The sequence below is a fragment of the Mya arenaria genome, chromosome 11, assembly GCF_026914265.1.
Source record: "Mya arenaria isolate MELC-2E11 chromosome 11, ASM2691426v1".
Classification (NCBI taxonomy): domain Eukaryota; kingdom Metazoa; phylum Mollusca; class Bivalvia; order Myida; family Myidae; genus Mya; species Mya arenaria.
The window spans coordinates 68,698,880-68,726,492 of NC_069132.1; the positions used below are offsets into that span (position 1 = coordinate 68,698,880).

A 27,613-nucleotide genomic window follows, 5' to 3' on the forward strand; every position below is an offset into this window, starting at 1 on the left:
CATTAAAAGGATGTGTCGCGCGCAATTTCCAGGTCCATACATCAAAGACTAGAATCACCATGGGGGGGGGGCGTTAGCAATTCTGTTTCCGGGCCATAACTTGGTAACTAATAAAGCGATTTTCAAATAACTTTATAAAAATCATCACTACATTAAAAGGATGTGTCGCACGCAATTTCCAGGTCCATACCTCAAAGACTAGAATCACCATGGGGATGCATTAGCAAATCCGTGTCCGGGTCACAACTTGGTCACTAATAAAGTCATTTTCAAATAACTTTATACAAAGCATCATTACATTAAAAGGATGTGTCGCGCGCAATTTCCAGGTCCATACCTCAAACACTAGAATCATCATGGGGGGGCGTTAGCAATTCTGTGTCCGGGCCATAACTCAAAGACTAGAATCACCAATGGGGGGCGTAAGCAATTCTGTGTCCGGGCCACATCTTTGTTACTCGTCCGTTAGCAATTACATGTCCGGGCCATAACTTGGTAACTAATAAAGCGATTTTCAAATAACTTTATACAAATCATCACTACATTAAAAGGATGTGTCGGGCTTAATTTCCAGGTCCATACCTCAAAGACTAGAATCACCATGGGGGTGCGTTAGCAAATTCGTGTCCGGGCCACAACTTGGTCACTAATAAAGTCATTTTCAAATAACTTTATACAAAGCATCATTACATTAAAAGGATGCGTCGCGCGCAATTTCCAGGTCCATACCTCAAAGACTAGAATCACCATGGGGGGCGTTAGCAATTCTGTGTCCGGGCCAAATCTTTGTTACTCGTCCGTTAGCGATTCCGTGTCCTGGCCATAACTTGGTAACTAATAAAGCGATTTTCAAATAACTTTATAAAAATCATCACTACATTAAAAGGACCTCAAGCCGAATCTTCTTCGGGCGTATAATGCTCCGTTTCGCGGTGCTCTTGTTCTTGATTGTTTTTGACTGGCACATATAACATTATTTTGCATTTGTTTCTGAATGGTGTTTAGTCCAGCGTTCTGTACAACAACAGCTTTTGCTTCCTTCATAATTTATCATCAAAGTGTACAGTTTTGAGCAAGGTCATGTTTTCATAACTTTCAGGAGTTGTCAATGATTAGGTACTGTCACATAAAACATCAAATTGCTGTGAATATCTGGAGTAAATAGCTTCAGTAAAAAGATTGGTTAGTAAAGTAATTTGACAGCTTTATGTTTTGCATAATTGTCCATCTCTTTGTAGAAAAAAATCTCTTGTGACATTAGTTGCAGGAGAACCATGTTTGTTAAATGTATTTATTTAATGAAAGAAATAATGTTAGTCCGCCCCTGTGGGGAAGTTAATAACATGGCATTGAACAAACCATTTATGTGGTGTGAGTCAGTAATTGCGAATCACAGAAAAATGCATAGCTATCGGCCTGATTGGATTGGTTTTACCCAGGCAGCAGGGAGAAAGGACTTCTCTGCGATTCTGTTCACACAGATCTGTCATTAGAGACTCGTAGATGACCGTTAGTGAATGAATTGCTCTAAATATGGGCAAAAACAATGGTGCTGTGCTACTGAACATGAACTCTCAGTTTTGTTCAGGTATTCATGACAGATTTTGACCTTACTGAAGGTCATGTTCATTTTGACTTTTGTGAGTCAGTGCATGGAATAAGAAATGAGAATTCATCGGAAAATGGTTTTATTGATCAAAGAAATGTTCTTGTATTCATAGGATTTGTTTTTTGCACTGTGTATGATGATTATGTTTGCCTCACAGCACTTTCTCATGACTGAGAGCTCTTTATTGGAGTTTATTTAAGTTGCCAGCAACAAAACATTAATTATTATATGATTACATTCTTTGTCAACATCTTCACAGTGCTCTCAAAGGTAAGTGTGCTTCGGTTATAAACTATGATTGTTTATTTACACTCACATAATGTTAATTAATAAACTATAAAGCCAGGCTTTCGGGTTCAGATGAGCATATAACATCTAATTATTGGTATCAAAAGACATAACATGCACTTAATAAGCATTAAACATTACTATTTAAACACAACAATTCCCAGGTACTCATTTGAACGGATTTTTGTAATTCCAAGCCAGAAATCAGTCAATTTTCAATAGCTGTACTGCAACGCCTTTTGGCAAAATAGAGCATTCTCTGTCATATTTAAAACTAATTGCGATTGTCTGTCCGTTGTTTCCACCGAATAACTTCAGCTAGCATTGCTTTATAGTAATGTGAGTTGGTGTATAGGTAGCTTATGTGAAGAGCTAGCTCGGGATTGCTTTTGAGGGAGGTGGGTTCAAGGTCAAAGTCACTGTTACAAAAAAATAGAAAAATGGTTACTGCCTGACAATTATTATTATTATTATTATTATTATTAATTATAGCGCTCATTTCAAATAAGAATTACATGTTCAAAAGTGCCTTTCAAAATACATATCACAGATTATGGACAAACAATACAACATGAAATGAAAATATAATTACCTTTCATAACACTATAATTCTTAAAATAAATTTCCAGTGCCTAATTGTTTTTTTAAACAGATAAAATGTATCACAAAGAACATTTTAAGAACATAAAACCTTACAAAATAATCAGTCCTGTGACCATAACTTACCTTTCGTTTTGGCACCACAAGTGTTAAAGAGTTGCTTTATCATGTTGTCTAAAAATGTTGGTGCTTTGTAATTGAGTCAGAGTGCTTTTTTCAAGTAGGTATAAGAATCTTGAAGTCATCGGAGTCCATGTAAATCAGAAGTAATGTGGTCATATCTAGATGTTTTTTGAGCTGCCGTAGTTTGCACATTTTGTAGTTTGTTCATTGAATATTGGGTATTCCATATAGATAAACGTTGCAATAATTCAAACTTGATGTGATGAGATAGTTAGCAAGAGTTTTCATAACTAATTTTCCAATGTATTTTACATACAATGTTCACATTTTTTTCCGTCTTCATGTTCGAGTCCAGAGAAGAACTGAGGTTTCAAACACTTTTTTTAAGAATTGATGGTTTGTGTTGAATGTTGATGTGTAGGTAGCTTATGTGAAGAGCTAGCTTGGGATTGCGTTTGAGGGTGTTGTGGTCAGGATCAAGGTCACTGTTACTAAAATAGTGGGTCGAATGGAAACATTGGTTTCTGCCAAATAAGGAGAGCTATACTACTCACCCAGGCATCGGCGTTTGTATGTAAGCACCTTTAGGTCATTATCTCAGCAAATGCATCATGTATTGGATTTAAACTTTAGATATGCATTCCCATCTATCCAGCCTACTTAATTAATCAAGTTAGATAACACTTTTTGAATATAATGCAAATAATGGGCCTTTATTATTTGATTTGGAAATTCTGGTTAAGGTTTTGCATGTAAGACACTTAAGACATGTGTTCCCAGCTATCCAACATACTAAATTAAATACTAAACTAATCAAGTTAGATAATTTTATCATTCATATAATGCAATTAATTGCCCTGTATTATTCAACATAGAAATTCCGGTTAAGGTTTTGCATGTAAGCACACATAGGTTCATATCTCAGCAACTACTTGATGTATTGCATTGATACTTTTGCATTGAGACTTTATACAACAGTATTCAGCCATCCAAACTACTTGAAAACCCCAGGTAGATTACTGTGTTTTGCAAATGATGGTCCTTAATTATTCGACTTTTCGAAATTCTTGTTAAGGTTTTGTTAAGGTTTTGCATGTAATCACATTTCAGCAAATACATCATGTATTGCATTGAAACATGTGCTCCCAACTAATCAACCTTCTTAATTATTCAAGTAAGATAACTCTATCTTGCATATGATTTAAAGTTTGCCCCTTTATTACTTAGCAATTACAGTTAAGGTTTTGCGTGTAAGCACATGTAAGTCAATAACTTATAAACTACTTGATGTACTGCATTGAAAGTTTAAACACTCAAGTATGATAACTTTATCTTGCATTTAATGCAAAATTTGCACCTTTATTATCTAACTTAGAAATTATAGATAATGTTTTGCATTTAATCTTATTTTACAGTGATCCATGCATGATTCACTAAAACTTTGTAATTCTTATCTTAAAAGAGGCAAAATAGTCGAGCGCGCTGTCTCTGTTACAGCTCTTGTTTTCTTGATTGTTTACGACATGCACATAACACATTAATGCATTTATTACTAAGACAAAGCAAGGTATAGTCGAGCACACTGCCCTATGATGGACATTGTTTCCATCATAATCATCATTAAAGTGAACTGGCACATCATGTTAATATAACTCCCATGAGTTTTAATAAACTGTTTTTACCATTTGTTTATTATTGTTTTGTGACAAGTAAGTTTGGTCACAAACTAAAAATAAGTGAATTTTCTTAAAATTAGGTGTGGTTAATCTGCATATAACATCAAATTGGTGTGAGCAAAGGAATTAAATTGGTTTTAGAGGGACTTTTCATAATTTTTTTCCATCTCTTTGTACAAAATGATTTCTTGTGACTTTAGTTGCAAGGGTAACCAAGTTTGGCAGATGGTTTTATTTAATGAAAAATAACAATGTTAGTCCGTCCCTGTTGGGAACTTCATAACGCAGCATTGAACAAACCATGTATGTGATGTGAGACAGTAATTGCGAATCACAGAAAAATACATAGCTATCGGCCTGATTCGATTGGTTTTTCAGGCTGCAGGGAGAAACAACTTCTCTGCGATTCTGTTCACAATATAAATGAAGATTCACTAACGGTCATCTGCGAGTCTCTAATGACAGATCTTCATTTTGTTTTTTGTGATATTTTTGTGCATGAAAAAAGAGAAATCGTCGGAAAATGGTTTTATTGTTTGAAGAAATGTTCTTGTTGTCATAGGATTTATGTTTTTGGACTGGGTATGGTGATAATGTTTGCTTCACATCACTTTCTCGTGACTGAAAGCTCTTTTTTGGAGATTATTTTAGTTGCAATCAACAAAACATTAATTTTTATATAATTACATTCTTTTTTGACATCTGAACAGTGCTCACAAAGGTAAGTGTGATTCGGTTATAAATTATGATTGTTTATTTATGCCCACATATATAAACATGTAAAGAAATTAATAAACTATCAAGCCAGGCTTTCTGGGTCCGATGAGCATATTTATATTATTTGATTAACTGTATGAAAAGACATAAAATACACTTAATATAATCATTAAACGAAACTATATAGAGAAAACTTGATTACTTGAGGCTAGGTTGCTAGGTAGTTTTTTTAAAGTTTTAAATACAATTAAAATAAATTTGCATATTAGGAATTTACAATCATTTTTATACATTATGCTTTGTAAACATAAAATGTTGATATCAATTCTATGTAAAGCTGGTAAGTACTGCCTTGTTTCATTTTAAATGGAATTTATATATAAAACCCTTCAAACTGATAACCAGATTGGTATTTCCTATAAGCGCAAAGTTTTGGAGAATAATTAACAATACTAAGTTGCAAGTCTGTTTGCATTGATCGTTTATTGAAATGATTTTTTTTACAGCCATAGTGCTCTTTCTGCAAATAAAGCTAAGGCCACATTATAAGGTAATAAAAATATGTTAAACATTTTCTGGCCATGAGTATTGCTTATTTGTTTGAATGGACTTATTACAAAGTACTTTGTATAATATCGAAGATAAGTTGTAATAATTGTGAGTTAATTTATACTGGAATTCTATTATCTGTTTCTCAATTACATAACTAAGTGGAAATCTACATTAGTCATCATAGAGCATAACAAATGGGCCAGCTCCACTTTACTTTTGAAATATGTTTCATACAATTAGTATGTATTTTTCTATTTAGCTTAGGTCACTCAAACCCCACACTTCACAGCCATATAACAGAATTGGTTCAACAGTATTATCAAATCGTTCAGTTGTCAATGAAATGGTAATACTTTTGTCACAGAGTGCAACCTGAGTTTGACAATGAAGTTCCAATCCACTGCCTGCAATTTAGGTGCTCTATCAACTGAGCTAACTGGCTGGAATAACTCACTAAATGGTGAGAGTTAGTAAAATGAAAAGTGGAGACGTAATAATGTCCTTGTTGCTTTGAAGGAAGATAGCTTCAATTAAATTAAATACTGGAATTAAAAACAATTAATCACCTAAGTCCTTTCATGTCATAAATTGATTTGGCCATTACCACGAAGGCGGTTTAAAAGGCACCTCTGTTGATTGTCAACTTCATTACTCTGGTTGAAACTAGCAGAAACACGGAAGGCCTGCACTGGTAGAATGCTTTCCGGATTAACTCAAATTTGGGATTTGATTTAGCAGGGCTGTTTGATAATTTTGATGCCAAGCAAACAAGATTTCACCCATGTTCTTCCAAAAGAATGAATTTCATTATATCATTTAAAAAAATCACTATTAAAGCTGCACTCTCAGAGATTGACCGTTTTGATTACCGGTACTTTTTTGTCTATAAAATAAGCGTAAAAGTTCGAAAACCAGTGATATAAGACTGCTGACTAAAGATCAGATCTAAGTTTTTAATATTAATGCATGATTATTGATATTTTACGGCTCAAAACATTACTAACGCTTTAAGGGAAATTCCGGTTTTTTTCCAAACAATGTGCTCGGTTCTATTGTGTGTTATTCTATATGACTTATTTGAAGGCATTGTTAACAGTTTCAGCTGATTCTGAGGCAAAAGATGAAAAAAATGTCAAATTGGTAAATCTGTGAGAGTGCAGCTTTAAAGGGACCCATTTTTTAAAACTTTGTTTAAAGTTATTTATTTTACGTAATTTTATACACAAACACAACACAACAAATGTCAAGTTCTTATTTGCAATTCCAAGCCTGAAATCAGTCAATTTTCAATAGCTTTACTGCAACTCTATTTGGCAAAATAGAGCATTCTCTGTCATATTTATAACTAATACGATTGTCTGTCCGTTGTTTCCGCCGAATAACTTAAGCTAGCATTACTTGATAGTAATGAGAGTTGGTGTGTTGGTAGCTTATGTGTAGAGCTAGCTTGGAAATTGCTTTTGAGGGAGGTGGGTTCAAGGTCAAGGTCACTGTTACTTAAAATAGAAAAATGGTTACTGCCCGGCAATTATTATTATTATTATTATTATTATTATTATTATTATTATCATTATTATTATTTATAGCGCTCATTTCAAATAAGAATTACATGTTCAAAAGTGCCTTTCAAACTACATATCACAGATTATGGACAAACAATACAAAATGAAATGAAAATATAATTACCTTCAATAACAATATAATGCTTAAAATAAATCCAATGCCTAATATTTATTTAAAACAGATGAAATTAATACCAAACAACATTTTAAAGAACATAAAACATTACAAAATGATTCAAGCAATTGTTAAAGCTAAGGCCACTCCTTTTTTATATTTTGGTTTACAAGAATTTTTGGAAAATGTCCACCGGGTGGTCGAAAAAAAAGGAAAAAAAAATGGAAAAAAGTCACAAAACATACTCTTAAAGGGTAAAAATCAAAGAACAACATAAAAACATTGAAAATTTATATCATTTACTTGACATTTTAAACTGCTATTAATGCATATTTTAGTACACTCAAAGTTTCAAAGTAAACACACAGTTTAAATCTTACATACTGTGTATATAAAACATCAATGAAATTGACTATTAAAGATGTTTAAATGTATAAACTACAATTTTTTTTTAAAGATACATTGTATATCACTCAGCAAGACATTTATGTTATGCTAAAGTTAAAGTGAATGCAGAACACTTAAAAACTGACCAATATTAAATTGAAAAAAAGAAGAGAAGGCGAATTTTACACATTTAAATACACAAAAATTGCACTGTATTAAAACAATACATTACATTTTCTAAACATTGTTTCAGTTATTTCAATATTGGAAAACGTCAATAAAGTGAAATAATTACCAATTTTGTAAATAAGAAAGTAACATTTTATGAAGAGATTTGAGCTTTAATATTGTGAAAACAATTCCTGAAAAACTAAAAACCAAACTAGACTTAGATTTGAGTTTTAATAACCCATACCATGCGGGGTCCTAGTTGTGTGTAAACCGATCCATGCTAAGTCTGGAAATTTTCGGACGGGGATATTTATCATGGGATGTTCACCAAATCCATTTCAAATTCAAATCTTGCAGCAAATTACCAAATCAGTACATAAAAATCACATAGCAAAATAATAAATCTAGCATGTGATGTAACTTTATGTACCAATGATAGTAAACTGACAGAGAAATCCATAATTATGTATCGGGATATTTTCCTCTTCTCCCAACTCCGCCATTTTGTGTGAACATGCGTTCACAGGGCATCTATACTTCATGCTTGTTTATTTTTCATTTTAAAGAGTATTCCTTAGTTACAACAACAAATCTCATATATAGTGAAATATCAAGTTCATTTCAAATTGAAATGGACTTATTCAAAATAGTTGTCCGTGTTTTTTTTCTAAATGTTTTGCACACAACTCCCGGCATTAGTAAATGTCACTGACACATGTGTTCAACTCTTTCATTGTTTTTACTTTACTATTAACCCAAACATGTATACACATGTAATCTAGAATAAACACAAGCTTTACATTGACTCAATGACAAGTATTTCCAAACCAGTTTTTGATTTAAAATCCATAAAACCGACCGAACTTGTGAAACTAGGTCACCGGTGTCAACATAGAAATTTTACTTTCGATTTCACCACTCACACTTAGTGCACTGTTATTTGATATTTAACCATAAAATTTTATAAAATGTTTTCCCACACATTATTTACAGATATTTGTGTCCACTAATTCGATGGCAGCCGCTGACACTTATATATTTTATCTATAAACAACAATAAATTCATGACCTAAATTGGCGGGGAAAAACAACAATCATGTGACAGTTATTGTTTGTGTCGGCTGTTAAATTTGCCAATGTTTATTGCTATTATTATTTTAACAACTCCTGCATATTTTGTTTAATTAATTATTTCATACAAGGAATGACTGCTATCGTCAATTCCGCCAAATGGCGCTGCCATAACAGATGACTTGCTCACATACTATCACTATAGATTGGCGAATACGGCTACAGTTCAACAAACCAGTCGAGATAATACTGCATTCGTACTCTTATCTGTTTGTTTTTCTTTCGTTTCGCACCAAAATCAATACGGTCGGGGAAATAATTTTGGAGAAAAAAGTGAAATTCATTTTTTATTTTTTTTTGTACTTTTCGGAAAATTAGACCCGCTGGTTTTGTAAACCAATTTATATAAAAGTAGTGGCCTAATGTTATTTAAAAAAGTTATATGATATAGTTTTAAAATTATTTATATTGTCTTTTTATTACAATTTGATGTTATAGATAATCTGTTCCCATATATTTCGGTGGAATATTGAGTTTTGAGTGCCTTTTTAGCTCGACTATTCGAAGAATAAGGAGAGCTATCCTAGTCACCCGAGCGTCGGCGTAATTAACCACTTATGTTAAAGTTTTTGTAAGAGTTTGTGTACCACCTCAAATATTTTCAAAGTCCATTGACATATGGCTTTGAAACTTTTCACACTTGTTCACCATCATGCCCCAAATCTGTTCACAGGAGGAGGTCACTCTATCAAGCATTTTGACAAAATTATGCCCCTTTGCTACTTAGAATTTATGTTAAAGTTTGGGTACCACCTCAAATATTTTCAAAGTCCATTGACATATGGCTTTGAAACTTTTCACACTTGTTCACCATCATGCCCCAAACCTGTACACAGGAGGAGGTCACTCTATCAAGCATTTTAACAAAATAATGCCCCTTTTTCTACTTAGAATTTACATTAAAGTTTGCGTACCACCTCAATTTTTTTCAAAGTCCATTGACATCTGGCTTTTAAACTTTCCAAGCTTGTTCACCATCATGCCCCCAACCTGTACACGGGAGGAGGTCACTGTATCAAGCATTTTGACAGAATTATGCCCCTTTTTTACTTAGAATTTACGTTGAAGTTTGCGTACCACCTCAAATATTTTCCAATTCAACTGTCATCTGGCTTTGAAACTTTTCACACTTGTTCACCATCATGCCCCCAACCTGTACACAGGAGAAAGTAACTCTGTCAAGCATTTTGACAAAATTATGCCCCTTTTTCTACTTATAATTTACGTTAAAGTTTGCGTACCACCTCAAATATTTTCAAAGTCCATTGAAATCTGGCTTTGAAACTGTTCACACTTGTTTACCATTATGCCCCCAACCTGTACACAAGAGATGGTAACTCTATCAAGCATTTTGACAAAATTATGCCCCTGTGCTACTTAGAATTTACGTTAAAGTTTGCGTACCACCCCAAATATTTTCAAAGTCCATTGACATCTGGCTTTTAAACTTCCCACGCTTGTTCACCATCATGCCCCCAACCTGTACATGGGAGGAGGTCACTGTATCAAACATTTTAACAGAATTATGCCCCTTTTTCTACTTAGAATTTACATTAAAGTTTGCGTACCACCTCAAATATTTTCCAATTCAATTGTTATCTGGCTTTGAAACTTTGCACCCATGTTCAACATCATGCCCGAAACCTGTACACAATTGGAGGTAACTCTATCAAGCATTTTAACAGAATTATGCCCCTTTTTTACTTAGAATTTACGTTAAAGTTTGCGTACCACCTCAAATATTTTCCAATTCAACTGTCATCTGGTTTGAAACTTTGCACACTTGTTCACCATTATGCCCCCAACATGTACGCAGGAGGAGGTAACTCTATCAAGCCTTTTGACAGAATTATGCCCCTTTTTCGACTTTGAAGAAAGTTTGCGTACCACCTCAGATAGTTTCAAAGTCCATCGATATATGGCTTTGAAACTTTGCACACTTGTGCACCATCATGGTCTCAACCTGTGTACAAAAGGAGGTCACTGTATCAAGCTTTTTATGCCCCCGAAGGTGGGCATATTAAAATCGCACCTCCGTCCATTCGTCCGTGTGTCCGGCTCAATAACTTGTGTCCGGGCTGTAACTTTGCAAGACCTGTGTCCCTCCCTCTAAGGTCAAGGTCACACTTAGTGTTTATTCACAATGAAGTGCTGCATATAAGGACATAGAGTATAGGTTGTCGTGTCCAGGCTGTAACTTTCTCTTGTATGGACGTATTCTAAAATAACTTGCCACATGTGTTTGACATACCAAGATGACGTGTGGCGTGCAAGACCCATGTCCCTCCCTTTAAGGTCAAGCTCACACTTAGATGTTTATTCACAATGAAATGCTGGGTATATGGACATAGAGTATAGGTTGTCGTGTCCGGGCTGTAACTTTCTCTTGTATGGACATATTTTAAAATAACTTGCCACATGTGTTCGACATATCAAGAGGACGTGTCGCGTGCAAGACCCATGTCCTTACCTCTAAGGTCACACTTTGTGTTATTCACAATGGAATGCTGCATATATAAGGACATAGAGTATAGGTTGTCATGTCCGGGCTGTAACTTTCCCTTGTATGGACAGATTTTAAAATAACTTGCCACATGTGTTCCACATACCAAGACAACGTGTCGCGTGCAAGACCCGTGTCCCTACCTCTTAAGGTCAAGGTCACACTTAGTGTTTATTCACAATGGAGTGCTGCATATAAGGACATAGAGTATAGGTTGTCGTGTCCGTGCTGTAACTTTCCCTTGTATGGTCAGACTTTAAAATTACTTGCCACATGTGTTCGACATACCAAGACGACGTGTCGCGTGCAAGACCCGTGTCCTTACCACTAAGGTCAAGGTCACACTTAGGTGTTTTTTCTGCATATAAGCACATAGAGTATAGGTTGTCATGTCTGGGCTGTAACTTGCCCTTGTATGGACAGATTTTAAAATAACTTGCCACATGTGTTCAACATACCGAGACGACGTGTCGCGTGCAAGACCCATGTCCCAACCTCTAAGGTAAAAGATACACTGTGTTTATTCACAATGGAATGCTGAATATAAGGTCATAAGAGTGAAGGTTGTCAATATTGGTGGTATTTTTTTATGTTCAGAGGCAATTTAAAATGACTTGCCATATGTATTTGACATGTATGGGCAAGATCACCTTTTTATGTACTGACCTTGTTCATAGGTCAATGTCACATTCGGGGGCATTCGTCACATACTGTGACAGCTCTTGTTTACAATATTATGCCCCTTTTTTTACTTAGAACTTACGTTAAAGTTTGCGTACTACCCCAGATATTTTCAAAGTCCATTGACTTATGCCTTTCAAACTTTGCCCACTTGTTCACCATCATGATCCGAACCTGTGAGACTTTATACAATGGTATTCAACCACCCAGCCTAATTGAATAACCAAGTAAGATAACTGTATTTTGCAAATAATGGCCCTTTATTATAAGACTTAAAAATTCTGGTTAAAATTTGGCATGTTACCAAATTTATGTTAATATCTCAGCACATCATGTATTGCATTGAAATCTAATCTAACAGTGGTCCATGCATGTTTCGCCAAAACTTTTCAATCCTTACACTGAAAAGCAGTGGAATAGTCGAGCGCGCTGTCTATGTGACAGCTCTTGTTGAAACTTGTCAATGTTTTACAGTCCTATATACCTGAGGAAATATTTATGCAATAAAATGTTCTACAACCTTGCAGCTGCTGTCTGAAAGGTCCTGTGACTATATCTTACCTTTCCATGTTTTGGCACCACAAGTGTTAAAGAGTTTTGTTTTGGATCTCAAGTTCCTGGATGGCGGGCATGTTTTTATCATATTCTCTAAATAAGTTCGTGCACTGGAAGTCAATGTAGTCCATGTAAATCGGGAGTAAAGTGGTCAAATCAAGATGTTCTGGAAATGATTTGAGCTGCCCTATTTTGCACCTATTATAATTTGTTCGTTGAATGTTTGGGTATTCTATATATAAGAGCGATGCAATAATCCAAACGTGATTTGACGAGAGAGTGAAGAAGAGATCTGGTTGCATTTCTTGATTGGTATTGTCTTATGTGACCGATTTTCCATAACTGTGCAAACGTATTTCTACATACAGAAACATAGGTTTCTAACGCTTTTTTATGTAATTTTTGGATAGTGATGAAAGTGGATGTGTAGTAAGCTCATGTGAAGAGCTAGCAAGTGGGATTGCTTTTGAGGGGGTTGGGGTCAATGTGAAGGTCATTGTTGCTATAAATTGAAAACTGGTTTCCTCCCAACAACTTATAAGATAGAAGTTATAGAAACTGAATACATAATAAACTTAACAAGATTAATTTTCAGCTACAACTGTTTCTGATAAGAGTAAAGATAAAGGCTGCTCCTTTTTGCTAACTTGTACAAGAAATTAATTGGCTATAATTTTTGATTGCTTATGTTAAAAACTAGGTTTCATTGCATTGCAGCACTTCTAGTTAATGATTGAAATGTCAATGATACTAGGTGGAAGATGAAGGTATAGTTTGCAACTATTTAATTGTGACCATCACTTTGTGATTTAAACATCCAATAATTATTATCAATGTAACAGACTGCACACATTGCTCTGTGCGCCTGTTGGGTTTCGAACCTATCACCTCTCGCTCTGCAGACGGACACTCTACCGTGTCGCTATAATAGCTAGCTCTATAGGGAGACAGTATAAGAGCCACAATATACATATGGAATACCAGGTTACACATTCCCCCTCCATTTTAAAATTAGTCCTCGAATTTCAAAGACGAAGTTCAACTTGCAAAGACCTTGAGGCTTATTGTGCAACACATGTCCCTTGTTGGACAAAAAATGAAACAGACTGCACACATTGCTATGTGCAACTGTCGGAGTTCGAACCCACAACCTTTTGCTCTGCAGGCAGACACTCTGCCGCGTCGCTATAAAAGTTGGCTCTATAGCTAGACAGTATAAGTGCTGCTATATACATATGGAATACCAGGTAACACATTCCCCATCCATTTTGAAATTTGTCCTCGAATTTCGCAAGACAGTATAAGTGCCACTATATACATATGGAATAGCCCGTTTTCATTAAGTGAAAACAAACATGATAGCTGCAGATTTTGACACTCCACTGTGATCAATCTTTGGTATTAATATTTTTACCGGATTACAGTCTATCTTTGGAACTTGGGTCATAAATTTGACAACACAGCGCAATAAATAATTTACTCGATCACATACTCCATTAACCGATAAAGGATTCAAGATATATTTGGCTCTGATAGGCCTGTATGAAGCAATAAACTACAATTATATGTATTGACTACCATATAATTTACCAGTGATCAAGCTAGAGGGAGATTTTGGATAAACTGTCTATCATATCCCTGTGCAGCTGCAAAGCTGAGTGATTACAAGCATCTTTCATGTGTTTATGGTGCAAATGGGGAAATAAACTGACATGTGCATGTCCGAAAGCTGGTAAGGAGGTTTTCTAAGGGTTGGATTTTCCCATCTTCAGAGCTATATAAGTGTATTGCGTACGCCCTTATGTAATTATACCTTCGCTTCACAAAGTTATATTGAGGCTACTGATATAGAGGAATTAAGTGTGTTGTCACGTCTGTCCTTCTGTCCATCTATCTGTCTGTCTCGTTCTTGTCCGGTCAATATCTTTCTCATTCATAGTCGGATTCTTGAACTATTTTGCAGAAGTGACCAGCATGGAATGTGGATGTGTTGTGCGTGAGACCCCTGTCCCTTCTTTCAAGGTCAAGGTCAAAGAAAACTTCTAAAATTCTTAAGTTTGGTTATCTAAGTGTTACTGATATTGGTTTGTGTCTCGTCCATATCTTTCTCATACACGGTCAGATTTTTTAAATCATATGACGGAAGTAACCACCATAGTATGAGAATGTGTATATTTTGCTATACTATTGACAATTCTGTGGCAGTTTACTCTTAAGTGAAACATGTTCCACTTGATTTCTACATTTTTTTATCCGGGCGGTAATTCTGACACTTGGGTTTGCGAGGGTATTTATCACCTTCTGTGATAGTTCTATTTTTGAAAGTAAAATGTACATCCTGGTTTTATTCAATTGAGTGTAACTGTGATTCTGAAAGGATTTTACATACACGATAGGCTTAAACCGTGTTAACCATTAAACCGGGTTTATGTTTAAACTTTTTGCCACTGAGCTTGTTTCTGTAGTTTTTCACATAAATTTTGATCCTAACCGCAGAAATACTTAAAAAAAAAATGGACAGCTCTTTCGTAATTCTCTTTGCATTATGAAACAAAATGTCAAGGAAAACCACATAGTATAAGTGATTCTGAATACTGGCTATTGCCCCTCTTCCATTTGATCAAAACAGATGCTTCCGAAAGAGTCTTAAATTAATTGTAGCAGCGGTATGTTCTTATAACAATTTGTATTTGTACAGAGACTACAATTTCTCAAAACTTAACAGGCTTAAAAAGCTTATTTCAAAAAGCCCAAATACAGTATTTAAATTAGATCGATGAAAAATGATTTTTAGCTCTACTGGCCAAAGGCCAGAAGAGCTTATGCAATGGTAATGTGTACGTAGTATGTGCATCCGTGCGTCAGTGCTGTCGTGCGTCCGTGCGTCTGTAAACAATTGCTTGTGAACACGATACAGTCTTCAGTTTTGATTGTATCTCGATGAAACTTGTACAGTATATAGATATCCATTAGAGCTCGGTTCCTTTCGAAAACCAGCCAGATCCGTCCATAAATGCGTCTGTAAACAATTACTTGTGAACACGATACAGTCTTCAGTTTTGATTGTATCTCAATGAAACTTGTACAGTATATAGATATCCATTAGAGCTCGGTTCCTTTCGAAAACCAGCCAGATCCGTCCATAAATGCCTAGATTAAAGGCCATGAAAATTTTAAAGAAATGCTTTCTATTTTTAGCCAGGTCTGCATGAGCGAATTCTATTTTTAGCCAAGTTTACATGTACATGTAAATTCAAGTCTAGAGTTGAATATTCATGATTGATATTTTATTTCCCATACCATTTCTTTCAAAGATCTACAGGTTTTGACTTTAAAACACTTTCAAAACTGAGTTTTTGTGCATTTAAGGAAAGTACCTCTGCATTGTTGTTAATTGACATCATGCTGTGCATTCTTTTATTTGTTTTAAGAAAACACAGTTGACAACATTAAGTTCCCAAGAACATTTTTACAGACTCTGGTTAAATTAAGAAAAAGAAAATTGAAATATTTTTTTTATATTTTGAAATGTCATAATTTCATAAAATTATACATTAAACTGTTTTCAACTGGCCTGTTGTTGACTCATCTTCCATAGGGATTGGAAGATCCATTTTTCCAGCACTTTAAGTCACATGACGGATATAATGAAGAAAAAAGTTTTTCTCCATTAAGACAATAGAAGAAGCCATAATTTAGTCAAAAAAATATTTCAATTCTGTTTCTTAGTTTTTGTTTTCCCTGATTACCAATGAAATCATCATTGGCAACCCCGGAACTTTATTCGGTAAACATTACATTAGTATCTTAGGAAAATTGACTGAAAAAATCTCTTTGAAAAAAGATGAACCACACCATTATACAGGGTTTTGTTTCTAAAATATGGATTAAATTAAAACACACAACATAATTTTATTGAGTAAGGTTAAGAAGAGGTCCCTATTTGACACTAATGAAATTGCCTCATTAATTATTTATTCTATTTAATAGACAGATTTTCCTAGTGAAAAATCCCATGATACTCCTTGAAGCAAAGCAGGTTTCTACTAATGCAGTTACATAGACTATAAGTATCTTCCATGGCCGAGAGTGTAAGATAGGTTTTTTTCCGACCCGAGCGTAGGGTATTTTGCTGAAACGAGGTTTACCGAGTTTCCGCAAAACACCCTGCGCGAGGGTTTGGATGAACCTGTCTTACATGAGTGGCTATGGTAGATGCTTTTTCTCCCACCTCAGTTAAACAAAATTAAGTAAAAATGTATTTTTTTGCTGGAACTCTTTTGTGCTTAGGGAAAATAATTGCGTACGGATATGAGATAATTCGTGGTTGTCATGGATATTCGCGCAGTGATTCAGAGTATGTAAATGGTCTGATCGGTCTTTAAATAGTTCTAAGAAGAGTGAAGCATTTTTTCTTGAAATGTGCGTGAAAACTGTTTTTTGGTGACATTTGAAGCGAGAAATAATTAACTAGCGTTCTAAATATTGCCACAAGACAAGGTTTCCATGAAGCGCAACAGACGACAGTCTTCAACAAGGGAGGTAATCACAATGTGGTGACCATTAAAAGAAGTTCCATACGGGCATTTTATCTTTGCCCGTGGGCAAGATAAGAATTTCCAGCATGGTTAAATTAATGGATCTACTTATCTGAGGTGGGAGAAAAGTTGTATCTTTATTATCACCCCTTTTTTTAATAAATGTATTAATTATTTTCAGGATGTGAAAGAATGCTAGGGAAATTATAGCATTACCTGCTGACAATCCTCCTTGTGAGGACATCCGGGGGCGATATGATCGCATCAGCAGGACTGCGTATCCACGGTCGGCCCGGGACTAACCACTTCCACCAGTTCCGTACCCTATCAAGCAACCACAACCAGTTGGGGACCATATCTACTAGCCACGGACCCCCTGGGAAGCATGATTATAGGAGTGCATTATGCAACGCCCTGGTCTCGGTTGCTGTCATGATAGCTGGCATCGTTTTCACAGTTATGGGTAATGCTAGTATACTGTATTGTTTTTAACTTAGTTGCTGTCCATCCTCAGCACCCCAGCGTATTCATAACGGCGTATTCATAACCTTTATATATAGGTTATGAATACGCAGGAGTGCCGAGGATGTTTGATGACATGATAACTGGCATAGTTTTCACAGTTATGGGTAATGCTTGTATAGTGTACATTTTTTAGAGGGTTGAGACAAGCTGAAATGGATGTTGTTGTACAACTTGATATAATTGACAAGTAGCCAGTTGTCAATCAAACAATTGGTTAACCATGATAAAGATTATATTTAAAAAAAATAAAAAAATGGCCAATTTGGGAAAAAGGCCCTGGTGAACAAATTGGGAAAATTTGTATTGTAAAATTTACAAATTTTGGAAGATATTTCAGGCCTTTTTTGTCAAATTCGGACAAAGTACATGTACTTGCAAAAAATTGAGAGGTTTGAGTCATATAATAATTGGCAATGTAGTGAATAAAAATTGTTAACAAAATCATCACTTTGGGTAACATTTCTCTTTGAAACTAATGTATTTAACCATGAATGTCACCCAAAAGTCCTAATAAATACATTTATAATTGTAAATGATGAACTATTCCAAATGGATTGTTCCCACGGTGACGCTAAAACTTGACGCCTGTTAAAATAAATGGGGATGTTGTATATCGACAACCTAGGTTTTGTCTGTCCTGACTTCATCTCAGTTGGGAATGTCCTTTTTTTGAAATTGGGAAAAAGTAAGCATATTTGGTTGGCATAGGGAACTGGTCCGACTTTCTGATTTCTGAAAGGGCTGATTATCCATTATTAGGTTTTACTGAAAAATCATGCCAATGCCAATTGATCGAAAGCTTTGGCGACTGATCAATTGGGAGATATGACACCATAGTTTCCTGTAACTAAAAATTGAATTGCAGCGCCAATGACATATTTTTAAGGTCTATGGTAAATTTAAGGTCGTTTACCTCTGTTTTTATGAATACTATATTTAATGTGATGCTAAAAGCTTATAAAGCTGAATGGGTGTTTGAGTTGCAACAACTAGTTGTTTGAGGAGCCACAACTAGGTGTTTGATTGGCAACAACTTGAACTAGTTGTTTGAGGGGCCACATCTAGGTGTTTGAGGGGCCACAACTAGGTGTTTGAGGGGCCACAACTAGGTGTTTGATTGGCAACAACTTGAACTAGTTGTTTGAGGAGCCACAACTAGTTGTTTTAGGAGCCACAACTAGGTGTTTGATTGGCAACAACTTGAACTAGTTGTTTGAGGGGCCACAACTAGGTGTTTGAGGGGCCACAACTAGGTGTTTGATTGGCAACAACTTGAACTAGTTATTTGAGGGGCCACAACTAGGTGTTTGATTGGCAACAACTTAAATTAGTTGTTTGAGGAGCCACAACTAGGTGTTTGATTGGCAACAACTTGAACTATTTGTTTAAGTGGCCACAACTTAGTGTTTTGAGTGGCCACAACTAGGTGTTTGAGGGGCCACAACTTGTTGTTCAAGTTGCCACAACTAAGTGTTTGATTGGCAAAAACTAGGTGTTTGAATGGCCACAACTAGGTGTTTGAGTGGTCACAACTGTGTTTGAGTGACCAAAACTAGGTGTTTGAGTGGCCACAACTAAGTGTTTGAGTGGCCACAACAAGGTGTTTGAGTGGCCACAACTAAGTGTTTGAGTGGTCACAACTAGGTGTTTGAATGGTCACAACTAGGTGTTTGAGTGGCCACAACTAGGTGTTTGAGTGGCCACAACTAGGTGTTTGAGTGGCCACAACTTAGTGTTTGAGTGGCCACAACTAAGTGTTTGAGTGGCCACAACTAGGTGTTTGAGTGGCCACAACTAGGTGTTTGAGTGGCCACAACTAAGTGTTTGAGTGGCCACAACTAGGTGTTTGAGTGGCCACAACTAAGTGTTTGAGTGGTCACAACTAAGTGTTTGAGTGGTCACAACTAGGTGTTTGAATGGTCACAACTAGGTGTTTGAGTGGCCACAACTAAGTGTTTGAGTGGCCACAACTAGGTGTTTGAGTGGCCACAACTAGGTGTTTGAGTGGTCACAACTAAGTGTTTGAGTGGTCACAACTAGGTGTTTGAATGGTCACAACTAGGTGTCTGAGTGGTCACAACTAAGTGTTTGAATGGCCACAACTAGGTGTTTGAGTGGCCACAACTAGGTGTTTGAGTGGTCACAACTAGGTGTTTGAATGGTCACAACTAGGTGTTTGAGTGGCCACAACTAGGTGTTTGAGTGGCCACAACTAGGTGTTTGAGTGGCCACAACTAAGTGTTTGAGTGGCCACAACTAAGTGTTTGAGTGGCCACAACTAGGTGTTTGAGTGGCCACAACTAGGTGTTTGAGTGGCCACAACTAAGTGTTTGAGTGGCCACAACTAGGTGTTTGAGTGGCCACAACTAAGTGTTTGAGTGGTCACAACTAAGTGTTTGAGTGGTCACAACTAGGTGTTTGAATGGTCACAACTAGGTGTTTGAGTGGCCACAACTAAGTGTTTGAGTGGCCACAACTAGGTGTTTGAGTGGCCACAACTAGGTGTTTGAGTGGCCACAACTAAGTGTTTGAGTGGCCACAACTAGGTGTTTGAGTGGCCACAACTAAGTGTTTGAGTGGTCACAACTAAGTGTTTGAGTGGTCACAACTAGGTGTTTGAATGGTCACAACTAGGTGTTTGAGTGGCCACAACTAAGTGTTTGAGTGGCCACAACTAGGTGTTTGAGTGGCCACAACTAGGTGTTTGAGTGGTCACAACTAAGTGTTTGAGTGGTCACAACTAGGTGTTTGAATGGTCACAACTAAGTGTTTGAGTGGTCACAACTAAGTGTTTGAGTGGTCACAACTAGGTGTTTGAATGGCCACAACTAGGTGTTTGAGTGGTCACAACTAGGTGTTTGAGTGGCCACAACTAAGTGTTTGAGTGGCCACAACTAGGTGTTTGAATGGCCACAACTAGGTGTTTGAATGGCCACAACTAAGTGTTTGAGGGGCCACAACTAGGTGTTTGAGTGGTCACAACTAGGTGTTTGAATGGCCACAACTAAGTGTATGAGTGGCCACAACTAAGTGTTTGAGTGGCCACAACTAGGTGTTTGAGTGGCCACAACTAGGTGTTTGAGTGGTCACAACTAGGTGTTTGAGTGGTCACAACTAGGTGTTTGAGTGGCCACAACTAGGTGTTTGAATGGCCACAACTAGGTGTTTGAATGGTCACAACTAAGTGTTTGAGTGGCCACAACTAGGTGTCTGAGTGGTCACAACTAGGTGTTTGAATGGCCATAACTATGTGTTTGAGTGGTCACAACTAGGTGTTTGAGTGGTCACAACTAGGTGTTTGAGTGGCCATAACTATGTGTTTGAGTGGTCACAACTAGGTGTTTGAGTGGTCACAACTAAGTGTTTGAGTGGTCACAACTAAGTGAATGATTGGCCACAACAAAGTGTTTGATTGGCAACAACTAGGTGTTTGAGTGGTCACAACTAGGTGTTTGATTGGCCACAACAAAGTGTTTGAGTGGTCACAACTAAGTGTTTGAATGGCCACAACAAAGTGTTTGAGTGGTCACAACAAAGTGTTTGAGTGGTCACAACTAGGTGTTTGAGTGATCACAACTAAGTGTTTGAGTGGTCACAACTAGGTGTTTGAATGGCCACAACTAGGTGTTTGAGTGGCCACAACAAAGTGTTTGAGTGGCCACAACTAAGTGTTTGATTGGCAACAACTAGGTGTTTGAGTGGTCACAACTAGGTGTTTGAATGGCCACAACTAAGTGTATGATTGGCCACAACTAAGTGTTTGAGTGGCCACAACTAGGTGTTTGAGTGGCCATAACTATGTGTTTGAGTGGTCACAACTAGGTGTTTGAGTGGTCACAACTAACTGTTTGAGTGGTCACAACTAAGTGAATGATTGGCCACAACAAAGTGTTTGATTGGCAACAACTAGGTGTTTGAGTGGTCACAACTAGGTGTTTGAGTGGTCACAACTAAGTGTTTGAGTGGTCACAACTAAGTGAATGATTGGCCACAACAAAGTGTTTGATTGGCAACAACTAGGTGTTTGAGTGGCCACAACTAAGTGTATGATTGGCCACAACTACGTGTTTGAATGGCCATAACTATGTGTTTGAGTGGTCACAACTAGGTGTTTGAGTGGTCACAACTAGGTGTTTGAGTGGCCATAACTATGTGTTTGAGTGGTCACAACTAGGTGTTTGAGTGGTCACTACTAAGTGTTTGAGTGGTCACAACTAAGTGAATGATTGGCCACAACAAAGTGTTTGATTGGCAACAACTAGGTGTTTGAGTGGTCACAACTAGGTGTTTGATTGGCCACAACAAAGTGTTTGAGTGGTCACAACTAAGTGTTTGAATGGCCACAACAAAGTGTTTGATTGGCAACAACTAGGTGTTTGAGTGGCCACAACTAAGTGTATGATTGGCCACAATTAGGTGTTTGAGTGGTCACAACAAAGTGTTTGAGTGGTCACATCTAGGTGTTTGAGTGGTCACAACTAGGTGTTTGAGTGGTCACAACTAGGTGTTTGAATGGCCACAACAAAGTGTTTGAGTGGTCACATCTAGGTGTTTGAGTGGTCACAACTAGGTGTTTGAGTGGTCACAACTAGGTGTTTGAATGGCCACAACTAAGTGTTTGAGTTGCCACAACTAGGTGTTTGAGTGGCCACAACTAAGTGTTTGAGTGGCCACAACAAAGTTTTTGATTGGCCACAACTAGGTGTCTGAGTGGTCACAACTAGGTTTTAAGTGGCCACAACTAGGTGTTTGAATGGCCACAACTAGGTGTTTGAGTGGCCACAACTAGGTGTTTGAGTGGCCACAACTAGGTGTTTGAGTGGCCACAACTAAGTGTTTGAGTGGCCACAACTAGGTGTTTGAGTGGCCACAACTAAGTGTTTGAGTGGTCACAACTAAGTATTTGAGTGGCCACAACTAGGTGTTTGAGTGGTCACAACTAGGTGTTTGAGTGGCCACAACTAGGTGTTTGAGTGGTCACAACTAAGTGTTTGAGTGGTCACAACTAGGTGTTTGAGTGGTCACAACTAGGTGTTTGAGTGGCCACAACTAGGTGTTTGAATGGCCACAACAAAGTGTTTGAGTGGTCACATCTAGGTGTTTGAGTGGTCACAACTAGGTGTTTGAGTGGCCACAACTAAGTGTTTGAAGGGCCACAACTAGGTGTTGGAGTGGTCACATCTAGGTGTTTGAATGGCCACAACTAGGTGTTTGAGTGGCCACAACTAGGTGTTTGAGTGGCCACAACTAGGTGTTTGAGTGGCCACAACTAAGTGTTTGAGTGGCCACAACTAGGTGTTTGAGTGGCCACAACTAAGTGTTTGAGTGGTCACAACTAAGTATTTGAGTGGCCACAACTAGGTGTTTGAGTGGTCACAACTAGGTGTTTGAGTGGCCACAACTAGGTGTTTGAGTGGTCACAACTAAGTGTTTGAGTGGTCACAACTAGGTGTTTGAGTGGCCACAACTAGGTGTTTGAGTGGCCACAACTAGGTGTTTGAGTGGTCACAACTAGGTGTTTGAATGGCCACAACTAGGTGTTTGAGTGGCCACAACTAGGTGTTTGAGTGGTCACAACTAGGTGTTTGAATGGCCACAACAAAGTGTTTGAGTGGTCACATCTAGGTGTTTGAGTGGTCACAACTAGGTGTTTGAGTGGCCACAACTAAGTGTTTGAAGGGCCACAACTAGGTGTTGGAGTGGTCACATCTAGGTGTTTGAGTGGTCACAACTAGGTGTTTGAGTGGCCACAACTAGGTGTTTGAGTGGTCACAACTAGGTGTTTGAATGGCCACAACAAAGTGTTTGAGTGGTCACATCTAGGTGTTTGAGTGGTCACAACTAGGTGTTTGAGTGGCCACAACTAAGTGTTTGAAGGGCCACAACTAGGTGTTGGAGTGATCACAACTAGGTGTTTGAGTGGTCACAACTAGGTGTTTGAATGGCCACAACTAGGTGTTTGAGTGGTCACAACTAGGTGTTTGAGTGATCACAACTAAGTGTTTGAATGGCCACAACTAGGTGTTTGAATGGCCACAACTAGGTGTTTGAGTGGCCACAACTAGGTGTTTGAGTGGTCACAACTAGGTGTTTGAGTGGTCACAACTAGGTGTTTGAGTGGCCACAACTAGGTGTTTGAATGGCCACAACAAAGTGTTTGAGTGGTCACATCTAGGTGTTTGAGTGATCACAACTAAGTGTTTGAATGGCCACAACTAAGTGTTTGAATGGCCACAACTAGATGTTTGAGTGGCCACAACTAGGTGTTTGAGTGGCCACAACTAGGTGTTTGAGTGGTCACAACTAGGTGTTTGAGTGGTCACAACTAGGTGTTTGAGTGGCCACAACTAGGTGTTTGAGTGGTCACAACTAGGTGTTTGAGTGATCACAACTAGGTGTTGGAGTGGTCACAACTAGGTGTTTGAATGGCCACAACTAGGTGTTTGAGTGGCCACAACTAGGTGTTTGAGTGGTCACAACTAGGTGTTTGAGTGGTCACAACTAGGTGTTTGAGTGGCCACAACTAGGTGTTTGAATGGCCACAACAAAGTGTTTGAGTGGCCACAACTAGGTGTTTGAGTGGCCACAACTAGGTGTTTGAGTGGCCACAACTAGGTGTTTGAATGGCCACAACAAAGTGTTTGAGTGGTCACATCTAGGTGTTTGAGTGGTCACAACTAGGTGTTTGAGTGGCCACAACTAAGTGTTTGAAGGGCTACAACTAGGTGTTGGAGTGGCCACAACAAGGTGTTTGAATGGCCACAACTAGGTGTTTGAGTGGTCACAACTAGGTGTTTGAGTGGTCACAACTAGGTGTTTGAGTGATCACAACTAGGTGTTTGAGTGGTCACAACTAGGTGTTTGAGTGGCCACAACTAGGTGTTTGAATGGCCACAACTAGGTGTTTGAGTGGCCACAACTAGGTGTTTGAGTGGTCACAACTAGGTGTTTGAGTGATCACAACTAGGTGTTTGAATGGCCACAACTAAGTGTTTGAGTGGCCACAACTAGGTGTTTGAGTGGCCACAACTAGGTGTTTGAGTGGTCACAACTAAGTGTTTGAGTGGCCACAACTAAGTGTTTGAATGGCCACAACTAAGTGTTTGAGTGGCCACAACTAGGTGTTTGAGTGGTCACAACTAGGTGTTTGAGTGATCACAACTAGGTGTTTGAATGGCCACAACTAAGTGTTTGAAGGGCCACAACTAGGTGTTTGAGTGGTCACAACTAGGTGTTGGAGTGGTCACAACTAAGTGTTTGAGTGGTCACAACTAGGTGTTTGAGTGGTCACAACTAAGTGTTTGAGTGGTCACATCTAGGTGTTTGAGTGGTCACAACTAGGTGTTTGAGTGGCCACAACTAAGTGTTTGAGTGGCCACAACTAGGTGTTTGAGTGGCCACAACTAAGTGTTTGAGTGGCCACAACAAAGTTTTTGATTGGCCAGAACTAGGTGTCTGAGTGGTCACAACTAGATGTTTGAGTGGCCACAACTAGGTGTTTGAATGGCCACAACTAGGTGTTTGAGTGGCCACAACTAGGTGTTTGAGTGGCCACAACTAAGTGTTTGAGTGGCCACAACTAGGTGTTTGAGTGGCCACAACTAAGTGTTTGAGTGGTCACAACTAAGTATTTGAGTGGCCACAACTAGGTGTTTGAGTGGTCACAACTAGGTGTTTGAGTGGCCACAACTAGGTGTTTGAGTGGTCACAACTAAGTGTTTGAGTGGTCACAACTAGGTGTTTGAGTGGTCACAACTAGGTGTTTGAGTGGCCACAACTAGGTGTTTGAGTTGTCACAACTAGGTGTTTGAGTGGCCACAACTAGGTGTTTGAGTTGTCACAACTAGGTGTTTGAGTGGCCACAACTAGGTGTTTGAGTTGTCACAACTAGGTGTTTGAGTGGCCACAACTAGGTGTTTGAGTGGTCACAACTAGGTGTTTGAGTGATCACAACTAGGTGTTGGAGTGGTCACAACTAGGTGTTTGAGTGGTCACAACTAGGTGTTTGAGTGGTCACAACTAGGTGTTTGAGTGGCCACAACTAAGTGTTTGAGTGGCCACAACTAGGTGTTTGAGTGGCCACAACTAAGTGTTTGAGTGGCCACAACAAAGTTTTTGATTGGCCACAACTAGGTGTCTGAGTGGTCACAACTAGATGTTTGAGTGGCCACAACTAGGTGTTTGAATGGCCACAACTAGGTGTTTGAGTGGCCACAACTAGGTGTTTGAGTGGCCACAACTAAGTGTTTGAGTGGCCACAACTAGGTGTTTGAGTGGCCACAACTAAGTGTTTGAGTGGTCACAACTAAGTATTTGAGTGGCCACAACTAGGTGTTTGAGTGGTCACAACTAGGTGTTTGAGTGGCCACAACTAGGTGTTTGAGTGGTCACAACTAAGTGTTTGAGTGGTCACAACTAGGTGTTTGAGTGGTCACAACTAGGTGTTTGAGTGGCCACAACTAGGTGTTTGAGTTGTCACAACTAGGTGTTTGAGTGGCCACAACTAGGTGTTTGAGTTGTCACAACTAGGTGTTTGAGTGGCCACAACTAGGTGTTTGAGTTGTCACAACTAGGTGTTTGAGTGGCCACAACTAGGTGTTTGAGTGGTCACAACTAGTTGTTTGAGTGGCCACAATTACGTGTTTGAGTGGTCACAACTAAGTGTTTGAGTGGTCACATCTAGGTGTTTGAGTGGTCACAACTAGGTGTTTGAGTGGCCACAACTAGGTGTTTGAGTGGCCACAACTAGGTGTTTGAGTGGCCATAACTAGGTGTTTGAGTGGCCACAACAAGGTGTTTGAGGGGCCACAACTAGAATGGCCACAACTAGGTGTTTTAGTGGCCACAACTATGTGTGTGAGTGGCCACAATAGGTGTTGGAGTTGCCACAACTAGGTGTTGGAGTGGCCACATCTAGGTGTTTGAGTGGCCACAACTAGTTGTTTGAGTGGCCACAACTAGAGTAGCCACAACTAGGTGTTTAAGTGGCCACAACTAGGTGTTTGAGTGGCCACAACTAGTTGTTTGAGTGGCCACAACTAGGTGTTGGAGTGGTCACAACTAAGTGTTTGAGTGGTCACAACTAGGTGTTTGAGTGGCCATAACTAGATGTTTGAGTGGTCACAACTAAGTGTTTGAGTGGTCACAACTAGGTGTTTGAGTGGCCATAACTAGTTGTTTGAGTGGCCACAACTAGTTGTTTGAGTGGCCACAACTAGGTGTTTGAGTGGTCACAACTAGGTGTTTAAGTGGCCACAACTAGGTGTTTGAGTGGCCACAACTAGTTGTTTGAGTGGCCACAACTAGGTGTTGGAGTGGTCACAACTAAGTGTTTGAATGGTCACAACTAGGTGTTTGAGTGGCCATAACTAGATGTTTGAGTGGTCACAACTAAGTGTTTGAGTGGTCACAACTAGGTGTTTGAGTGGCCATAACTAGGTGTTTGAGTGGTCACAACTAGGTGTTTGAGTGGCCACAACTAGGTGTTTGAGTGGCCACAACTAAGTGTTTGAGTGGCCACAACTAGGTGTTTGAGTGGTCACAACTAGGTGTTTGAGTGGTCACAACTAAGTGTTTGAGTGGTCACAACTAAGTGTATGATTGGCCACAACAAAGTGTTTGATTGGCAACAACTAGGTGTTTGAGTGGTCACAACTAGGTGTTTGATTGGCCACAACAAAGTGTTTGATTGGCAACAACTAGGTGTTTGAGTGGCCACAACTAAGTGTATGATTGGCCACAACAAAGTGTTTGATTGGCAACAACTAGGTGTTTGAGTGGCCACAACTAAGTGTTTGATTGGCCACAACTAAGTGTTTGAGTGGCCACAACTAGGTGTTTGAGTGGTCACAACTAGGTGTTTGAATGGCCACAACTAGGT

At 38.3% G+C, this 27,613-nt stretch overlaps 1 protein-coding gene across 1 annotated transcript in view; it reads left to right on the plus strand.

Moving 5' to 3' along the window:
• LOC128208725 (uncharacterized) overlaps nt 1-27,613 on the plus strand; it is a 102,099-nt gene that overhangs the window by 14,589 nt on the left and 59,897 nt on the right. The window contains exon 2 of the mRNA XM_052912275.1: nt 17,390-17,671. Coding sequence (XP_052768235.1) covers nt 17,464-17,671 — 208 coding nt within the window. The 5' untranslated portion in view covers nt 17,390-17,463. The remainder of the gene's footprint in view (nt 1-17,389; nt 17,672-27,613) is intronic.